The sequence below is a fragment of the Eublepharis macularius genome, chromosome 19 (genome assembly GCF_028583425.1).
Source record: "Eublepharis macularius isolate TG4126 chromosome 19, MPM_Emac_v1.0, whole genome shotgun sequence".
Lineage (NCBI taxonomy): Eukaryota > Metazoa > Chordata > Lepidosauria > Squamata > Eublepharidae > Eublepharis > Eublepharis macularius.
The window spans coordinates 15572919-15583148 of NC_072808.1; the positions used below are offsets into that span (position 1 = coordinate 15572919).

Genomic DNA, 10230 nt, shown 5'->3' on the forward strand with positions numbered 1-10230 from the left:
TGTAGGGGTGACAATAACGAGAAAAATTGAGGAGTAGTTTGGGGTAGTTTCCAAGGCATTCATTTCTCCCACTAGCTGTCCATTCTGTGTGGTCGGAACAGAATTGTTACCCAAATAGGAGGTCTCCTTAAGAATTGGGGGAATTAGCTTTAAGGAGGCAACAAGAGAGGGTAAATGTAAGGATCTGCCAAACAACTCTCAAAACACTGCAGGCAGTAAAAGAACTTTATTGAAAAGCTGCTGGTGTCATGAGCTTACTCCATCTTTGCCAGGAATAAGGGTTACATGCAGACATCAAACATATATTGGTTTCCAAAGCGCGGGCAACTTATAAACTCCGCCTCTCCCCCCTCCCGGTCAGGAAAACAGCAGAAATGATGTATGGGGTTTTCCACGGTTGTGCAGGCGCTTCTTCCCAAACTAAGGAGAGAGGTTCAGAGGAGCATACAGATAACAGCAGGAGCAAACACCTCCCTTGCATAGTTTCACATTGTGGGTCCAAAAGACAAGGTGTGTAACATCTGCAGTTCACGCAAAGAACAGCCTCAGCATTTAAGCAAAACATAAAGCTTTAGACTACAATCACAACAAGACAGTGTGGCAGGGTATGACAGATGATGCTAAACACCTGACAGTAAGTTGAGATTCTCCTACTGTATATACAGGGATTGTTCTCTTAGAGAACCCTCAAATAAACAGGCAGATGTTCAACAGGAAAAGTTTCTTTAAAGAGGAATGAGAGTTAAAAGGCAATCTAGCAAGTACAAAATGCACACAGCACACATATAGAGGTAAGTGAGAAAACAGGGAGAAAATGGGAGAGCAATTCAGGATAGGGTGATATTGACCAGGTCCTGAAGAGGGCGAAGAAAATTGGAGGGAGCAGCATTTCAGGGTGAAAGGTGAGAGCTCAAGCGAACTTGAGGGTGTGTGTTTGGATCCTGAACACAGAGACAGAGCACATGGCTGGGAAGCCCAATTATAAGGCAGAATGTGCCCTGGAGCAAAACTGACATCTTTGCCCCGAACAATGGCTTAGTGGCTGTCTCTGGAGGTGGACAAAGGAGTTGGGAGAGGTTTGAAGTGACTTATCTGGGGTGGTCTGTAGGTAAAGGTATTGATCGGTGACCTGGGAAGTGCCAGCCAGGAAGGCTATCCGATGCCCCGAATAACTCTGATTGGGTAAGTGGGAGGGGAAAGGTGGAGGAAGACGTTGATGAAATTAGGAAGGGAGATTTCTCAGAACCAAGCTACAAGTGACGCCTGACACAGGTTGGACACTTGTCAGCTTCCCTCAAGTTTTGATGGGAAATGTAGGCATCCTGGTATTACAGCTTGGTTCTCCATTTAATTGAAGTTTACAGAACCCCCTCCCCCCCACACACACACACAGCAGAGGGGAAGGGAGGCACCCAGCGAGAGCCCGATGCCTGCACTCCTGACTGCATCTTCTCCCTCCCATAAACTGCCGCTCTGTTAACTTCAATTAAAAGAGCCAAGCTGCAAGACCAGGACACCTACATTTCCCATCAAAACTTGAGGGAAGCTGACAAGTGTCCAGCCTGTGTCAGGCGTCACTTGTAGCTTGGCTCTGAGATGCCTCATTATCTCTGCTGCTCTCTGGGGCATGGAGGGTGTTAAGTCAGTCATTCCCAACATGATTCATGGCTTGGTAACTTGCCAGTCTCCAGGTCAGCTGGCATCTGCTCTACCTTGGGGCCAGGCAATACCTCGAACTTATGGCAAGGGGGTTTATGATATTCCATATCCATAAACCGCCCTTTCAGCTTAGAAAAGCTCTTCTTGACTGCTAAGAGAACTGCCCAAGAAACTTGTCCATTTGATAGGAAGCAATTTTGATCAGAAATGCCGTGGGACAGCACGTGGTCTCTGTTTCCAGCCCTGTTACCACCACCCTCGTTTTTTGCTCCAACACCTGCCACTGTGGCCGCGAGAGAGGGGCCCATTCTCTGTGTCATGCTCTGACACATATTTGTCTTCTTTCCTATTCATTTTGTCTGCACTTCTATTCATTTCTGTCTGCTCTCTTCATTTTCTTCTTCTTGCCAGTATTCACAGGTGATGTATAATTTCCCACCCATGCAAGCTACTTCACGCTGTGACGATGAAGCAGAGGGTTATATACATGGCAGATTTAAACTGGTTTCAAATCGAACTTTAGGTGACTAACCAAGGAAACCTAGAAATTAGTTCTGTTCTACTTCTGGGCAGGGAACAGGAGTCAATGGGAGTTTGAGGGGGGTAGTTGTGAATTTCCTGCATTGTGCAGAAGGTTGGACTAGATGACCCCAGAGGTGCCTTCCAATTCTATGATTCTATAATGATGATAATGATAATATTCTATGAATTCTATGATTTTATGACATAGTTTGGGAATTCTGTGTGCCTCGTAAGTACAGGACAGCCAGGAATCGTTGGGGGAAATGGTGACACTACTAAATTGGTGTCATGTCTGTACCCCTACATCCATGCCATTGTTCTATGTGTTGAACCTTGATTGCTGTACCTTGATTTCATTTTGCAAATGCTCTGTCCCTTCTATTTCTCTAACAGCCTGAGAACACAGCTGTGTCATCTCTTTTCTTTGAAGCTCACAGAAGTGACCTTGTACTGTCTGAAATGTTACTGTTTACTTTCATGCATTCCCAGACCCTTTCCCCACAAACCTGTGGTCTAAGTGGGAGGGGGGAAATGATTGAGTCTTTAGAGCTGTACTTTCTTCAAGTTTCTATTCCTATCAAGGAAATGTGTACTACTTAGATGCTTTCCGGCCTCTGAGTAGTTCTATGGACATATATATGGACATGATTGGATTTCTGAATAAAACCATTTAACCAAGAGCTTGGACTTCTTGTTGCAATGGTACAGGGACCTGTCTACCATAGCCTGTCATCCATAGCCTGACAATTGGTTAATAATCTGATATGTATGTGTGCCCAGAGGTTCTGGTCCCAGCAAGGAACATATCTGCATACTGCTGTGGAACTGGTACCTGTTCCCTGTAGACTTATTTAACGGTAAAAACCATAAAATACTTGAAGTCTTCCTACTTACCTAGTGAATTAATACAGCCCAAAATATGCTTTAAGTTTGCAGAAGCAAAAGCAGGACTTGTGTGTTTGTCGGTGATGTGGCAATCTGAAGGACGCAAGAAGTTTGACATGGAGCTTTTTCTTTTGAGCAGATCTGGTGCATGCTTTGCTGTGGCGTGAGAAGGCGGTGATGCAATGGCACCACCAGCTTTTCTTCATGTCTTTGGGCTCTTGGGAACTGTGAAATCCAGAAATCAGGGGTGGAGGATGGCACAGCTGGGCTCCCCCTTGAGAGATGCTCTAGGGACCAGCTCACAGACACAACCTCAAGGGCTTAGCAAATTAGCCTGTTGTTTACAGCCAGCCCTCCTGATATTTTTTCCCCATGGAGCAGCTCCAAGGGACCCACAAGGGACTTGCCCCAACCAGGGAGACCTGGTGCTGCAGAGTTGCCCCCTCCAGCGTTAGAAGAGCAGGCTCAAGGTCACTGCCATTTGGATTGGGAGGAGCCACTCCTCCTGACATGTGAAAGCCAGGACATGAATACCGACTGACACATCGTACTTGCATAAGGTCTAGAGGTCATGTGCTAGTTCTGCCTGAAGTTTTCAAAGTCCCTTTGCCGTCGCAGTTGCCAATCAAAAAGGACATTGGGCCCTATCGGTGATGTTATTGAGGTTGTGCTTGGGGATGGAATTCCAGGCTCCTGTGCTCAGCAGGGGCCCCCAAATGCACGCTCTGGTCAGCACATCCTATGGAGTAGTGCAGGACTGAGTTCTTAGTAAGTATGCATAGAAGCAGGTTACACCATGTGTGTTTATTGGCAGAGGTGGTGGAATGGCTGAGTCCAGCTTGGTGAATATTCATTGCATCCGTACGGTGATGGTGAGGCTGGTGTCCCAGGCACAGAACACACAACGCCACATCGCTGGATGAAATGGGCCACAGCTGTATTGATTACAGCCATTGGTGCATTGGCAAGGCATAGAGTAACAGATCTGCTACATCAAACAGCCTCTTGCAGTTCGCTGTTTCCTTTCTCAGCACGCTTGCTGGGATGGCAGGTGATGTATAACCATCACAGTATCACCAGACGGACCCAGCCACCGAAGACGAAGCCTGCAACAGCCCCGCCCGGGCTTATACTCTTCAGCTCCACCCCACGTTCCATAAAGGGACAACAAGAGACCCAGAGTGAGCTGCCCAGACCACACACTCACCCCAACGGATCCAGCCCATTGCCCCCAAACTGCCCAAAATTGTGACAAGGTAGCACTAGAAATCAACAGATCCTTGGATGGAAGAGAAGGAAAGAGCTCCGTCTACCCTGACGCAGCCCTGAAGAATGGCGACGACCACACGGCCACAAGAAAGGGGCCCAGCCATGCCTATGATCCTTTCTCTTTGGCCCTGATGTGGCTCTTTGCTTCCAGCCCAGACTTACCCCCGGCTGCAATGTTGCACAACGGTGACTCGGCAAGCTTTCTTTCTATGCTTCTCATTCAAAGTATATGTTGTGTATTGGGCTGAGTTAGGCCAAGCAAGGCCTCTAAGGTAATTACTGTATTGAATGTTAGGCACTGTTAGCTTCAGGTTATGTCAAGGTTCCTAACACACTTCATTCTCATTGGCTACATTGCCTGCACTTAATCCTCATTGGGTACATTTACATGCACATTCATTGGGTACTTTCTGAAGGCAGCAGCCAATCGGTCCTCTCAAATAAAGACCAATCAGTGGCCTGCCTGTCTTATACATTGTATATAGTTAATGCAAATGATGGTATTGCAAAGTACACGTTCTTATTGGTTGCTAGCTGTTCTGGGGGCGGGGTTTCTCTGTATATATTGAGCTCTTCTGTTCAGTCTGTGGTGTGTCATCTGGTGAATAGTGTCTGCTGTCATCTGTCTGTTCTGGCTTGCAATAAAGAGCCTTGTTTTGGCTGAAATCACTCTGGGCTGCAGTCATTCTGAGCTCCAGGCTCAGTACACAATAGTATACGTCACTGTTGAAAAGGGGACCCCTAAGGCCATTAGGTTTACAGTCTAAAATTACCCAGGATTCTCTTCTTTCAATCATGCCCCCCTCTGCCAGCTCAACATGCCTCAAAGGAACCCTGTTTGCTGTGACCACATTGCCCGTGTGCCTGCAAAGTTGACTCGGCAACGATGTCAACATGGATGCAATTACCAAGATCTCTCCAGAGCAAGGGTTCCAGTCTTGGGAAGGGGGTTAAAGCCCACCATGATGGGTCAGCATCTGGCAATGAAGATGTAAGAGAGTAGGGCATGAAGAAGAGAGCAGAACCTCACACCAACAGGATGGCGGCACCATCTTACTGGGACAGAATCGCAAGGAATAGCACAAGAAAGAGTTATTTGGGATTCTGACAAGGGGGAATCTGCCAATGAGACAATACTAGGAAAAAGGAAAGGCAGGAACAGAGAGGACAGAGAAGCCCCCCGCCCCCCAGCCACAGGATGCTCACATTGACCTAGATGGGAAAGCTGCCATGACAGACAGGCTACCAATCATACTACCAGGGTTTTTTTTCAGCAGGAATGCAGTGGAACAGTGTTCTGGCACCTCTCGTGTCCGGTGGCCCCACCCACTGATCTCCTGGAGAAAACAGCCATTTTGTAAGGGGGCCCGTGTGTTTCTCCGTCATTTCCTTCTTGAGAGTTCCACCGCCTCTTTTCCCAGAAAAAAAGCCCTGCATACTACCAAGTGTAACACTTTCCAGAGTTGGAGGGTGAGGTGGGGGATGGACAAAGGTATTGTTGCCCTGTACGTTCACCACAGGGTATCACCACCTATTGCCACTCCCATGTGACTGTGAAGTTACATATCAAAGCATAAGAGGCAGGCTGGATCAATCCAGTGTTCTATCTGGTCCAGCGTCCTGTTTCATGCACTAGCAAACCAAGAGTCCTGGTGGGTGAAGAAAACAGGGCATACAAGCCAGGGTGCCAGGGGGTAAACTCAACAGGGTGTCGATGCCAAGGCCCTCCCCTTAAGATGTCTCCTAGCACTGGGTTTCAGAAGTTTACTGCCTCTGAAAGTGGAGGCTCTCTTTACTCCCCTCTGGAAAGAAGCTATTGATGGGTGTCTCCTCCATAATTCTGTCTAACCTTGTTTTTAAATAGAGATGGGCACAAACCAGGGGGAAAAAATGAACCCTGCAGTTCATGGTTCGTCGCATTTCACGAACCATGAACTTTCACGAACCTGCCCCAGTTCGCGAACTGGTTTGTTTGGTTCATGAAAATGTCACATCCAGGTCAGCAAATTGTCACTTCCGGGTCAGCAGAAGGTCTGCAGGAAGCCCATCCCCTGTTGCCCAGGAAACTGATTGGCACCAGGCTTTTTGCAGTGACGAACCAAAAAACTAACCAAACAAACCAGCCTAAAGTTCATGGTGGTTTGTCAGAAATGGGCTCTGATGAACCGCTGGTTCACGAACCATGAACCAGCCTGGTTCATCACGAACTTTGGTTCATATTTTGGTTTGTGCCCATCTCTATTTTTAAACCAGCTATGCTTCCTCATAAAGGGATTAAACATAAATGTCTCCATTCTATACCTATTGCCCATCGATACCATTGGGTGCCCATAAATTCTAGTATTACAGGAGTGGAAGAAAAAGCTCTCTGCCAGTTTCTCCACCCATCCTTTATTTTATAAACCTCTATCAAGTCCATTAGCGGTTTTTTTTTTAATCGGAAAATTCCCAGATTCTTTAGGGGCTCAGGCATGATAATGGAAGCAAAGAACTGAAGAGAGAGTGCCAAGAAGGGATCTGAGTGGTCATGCCACTGTTTTTGAGGCTGGGTGGTGGAAAAGGAGCTGTGGCTCCATGGTAGAGCATCTGCTTGGCATGCAGAAGGTCCCAGGTTCAATCCCCACCGTCTACAGTTGAAAGTATCTGGTAGAAGGTGATGTGCAAGACCTCTGCCTGACACCCTGGACAGCCCCTGCCAGTCCGAGTCGACCAATACTGACTGTGAGGGACCAAGAGTCTAGCTCAAAAAGGCAGCTCCAAGAGAGACATAGCCTGGGTGGGACGAGAGAGAATAGAAGTTGAAAGGTTCATTCTGGAGTCTTATGGCTCTACTTAATCGAGCCAGCATAAAACAAAGCACGATGATAAAACTACTCACAATGCACTTTCTGCTGACAAATTTTGAAAAGCCGGTTTGGTGTAGTGGTTAAGAGTGCAGGACTCTAATCTGGAGAACCGGGTTTGATTCCCCACTCCTCCACATGAAGCCAGCTGGGTGATCTTGGGTCAGCCACAGCTCTCTCGGAGCTCTCTCGGCCCCACCCACCCCACAGGGTGTTTGTTGTGGGGATAATAACATACTTTGTTAACCGCTCTGAGTGGGCATTAAGTTGTCTTGAAGGATGGTATATAAATCAAATGTTGTTTTGTTGTTGTTACTAAAAATATTTTAAAGAAGTAATTGTCTCTGCCATCTTAGCATGGGATAGGGTAAGAATGGTAATGAAGGTTTGTGTTACTTGAGATAAAGACGCAAGCACCGAGTCATACTGACCCATGTGGGGGACGTCGCATCACGACACTTTCTTGGCAGAATTCTTATGGGGTGGTTTGCCATTGCCTTCCCCAGTCATCTATCCAGGAAACTGAGTACTCATTTTACCGACCTCGGAAGGATGGAAGGCTGAATCAACCTTGAACCGGTGGCTACCTGAACCCAACTTCTGCCAGGATTAAGCTCAGATCGTGAGCAGAGCTTTATTTAGGACATTTAGGTGATTCAACGTGGAAAATGTTGGGGAAAGTCCATAAAACTTAAGAAATAAATGAACTAATGATTTTTTTATATCAGTGAACAAGGTTCTGTGCATAGTCATGAAATCTATAGACTTCTTTTATTATTTAAGAAACAAAGAGACAGTAATTGTCTCCATTGGTAAGATTTTTTCCAGTTTTTCCCATGTTAAGTAGCAACACATTGAAAATGTTTTAAATGAATGTAAACTATATTGCTATTGTATCAAAATTTCCCTTCAGTGGAAGAAATGGGTTAAGAAGTTTAGTAGGGAGGTAGTTCAGTAAAGTGGTATGGGGAAATCCACAAATGAGTATAAGAGATTCTGCAATCCTTGAAATACTCAACCACAAATCTCTCAGAATCTCTCTACACGAGATATTTTATACGAGGACACTCAAACGTAGGGAGACACAATGTTAGCCAGGAAGCATAGTTCAAAAAGAGGTCAATTTCACCTTTCTACACTAAGGTAGTTTTAAAAGACAGAGCTGCATAGATGGTTCCTGCTCTGTGGAACCATCTATGCTGATTCTGTCCAAAAGACACAGAGCCGAACCACACGATACGAATTACACGTGAATGACACGAAAACGCACTTACACATGTTCCAACGTTGTTTATAACTACTCACACCAGGAATGCAGGACCTCCATCGAACCCATGTTCGCGGTGGAACACCGTGTTCCTGTGTTCGTGGTGCAGATTGAACTTTCTGACACCCTGTGAAGCGCCACAGTGAAGCACCACCTTTGGCAGGAGTTGGTGGAGGAAGGGAAAGGGGGGAAGAGGAATTTCATGTCTGCTTCCAAGGAGCCATCTCTGCAGGCTCTGTCTTTTAAAACTACCTCAGTGTAGAGAGATTAAACTGAACTATGCTTCCTGGCTAACATTGCGTCTCCCTATACTTGAGCGTCTTTGTGTAAGAAGTCTTATGTAGAGAGACTCACAGATAAGCCTTCAAAATCAATGAAAATGCTTCTTAAAGACCCTCTTCATGGCTGCCTTCATCTCGCTGTTCCGGAGGGTGTAAATGAAGGGATTCAACATGGGGGTTACCAGGGTAAACATGATAGCTGCCACCGTGTCCTTGCGTTCCAGGAGTTGGGAATTTGGCTTGAAATAGACAAAGCTTATGCCACCAAAGTACATGACCACTACACAAATGTGGGACCCGCATGTGGAGAAGGCCTTGCGCTTTGCAACGGCTGATGGAATCTTCAAGATGGTGTAGAAAATTAATATGTAGGAAATGATGATGAGAACAAACGGCCCCAGAATTTCCACTACCCCCTCCGTCATCAGTACTAGATCTATGGTGTAGGAGTCAGAGCAAGATACGTCCAGAACAGGGTAAAGATCACAGAAAAACTGAGGAATCTCCCCAGGGTTACAGAACTCAACACGGGACATCATGAAGATATAAAGCAAAGAGTGGAAGAAAGGGATCGTCCAGGATGCTGCTGCCAGCTGGAGGCAACGCTTGTAGCTCATCATGGTGGAATAATACAGCGGGCGGCAGATTGCTACGAACCGATCGTAGGCCATGGAAGCCAGAATGTAGCTGTCCGCATTGCCAATAAGGATACCGAAAAATATCTGGGTCAGACAGCCATTGTAGGAGATGGTCTTTTTCTGAGACACCATGTTCTGTAGTGCCTTGGGGATGATGTTGCTGCAAAAACCCAAATCCGCTACTGCAAGGATGCTGAGGAAGAAGTACATGGGGGTCTGGAGGAGTTGCGCGTCAGATCGGATCAGCCAGATGATCGTCATATTCCCAAAGAGGGCGAGCAGATACATGGAGAGTAAAAACGGGAAGAGGAGTTTTTGGAGTTCTGGCTGGGACGTGAAACCACGGAGGAGGAATTCAGAGACCTGGGTGATGTTCTTGCGATTCATTGCTGTAGGGGTAAGAATAACAAGAAAACTAGAGGTCTACAACAGCTGTTTGGGCTGGTAGATTCCAAGCCATATATTCCTCCTACTAGCTACCCATTCCGTGTAGCCGGAACTCAGCTGCACAGCAAACGAATCCATTTCTTAAGATGCAATTTTGGGCTTCCTTAGAGTGTTCATTATAATTTTCCTACACTGCAGTCTTTAACCCGTTTCAAATCTAACTGCTATGAGTAAGCAAGGAAATCCAGAATCTAGTTCTGCTTTGGCAATTCTGGTTGTCCTCAAAAGGACACAATGGCCAGGAATCGTTGGGAGAAACGGTGACTACTAAACTGGTTAATAATTTGACATTTATGTATGCCCAGAAGTTCTGGCCCAAGCAAGAGAACATATATGCATACTGCCATGGAATTAGTAACAGTTCCTTGGTAGGCTTATTTGATTGTAGAAACCTTAAAATGCACAATGTGGTCCTACTT

At 46.3% G+C, this 10230-nt stretch overlaps 1 protein-coding gene across 1 annotated transcript; it reads right to left on the bottom strand.

Moving 5' to 3' along the window:
• Positions 1-8815: 8815 nt before the first annotated feature.
• Positions 8816-9754, bottom strand: LOC129346382 (olfactory receptor 1L1-like). Its single transcript, XM_055003731.1, has one exon. It carries the CDS (start codon positions 9749-9751, stop codon positions 8816-8818), a length of 936 nt encoding a protein of 311 aa, XP_054859706.1. The 5' UTR covers positions 9752-9754.
• Between the last annotated feature and the right edge of the window lie 476 nt (positions 9755-10230).

Coding starts and splice junctions, on each gene's coding strand:
- LOC129346382 (XM_055003731.1), bottom strand. CDS start 9,751: ATGAATCGCAAGAACATCACCCAGGTCTCTGAATTCCTCCTCCGTGGT.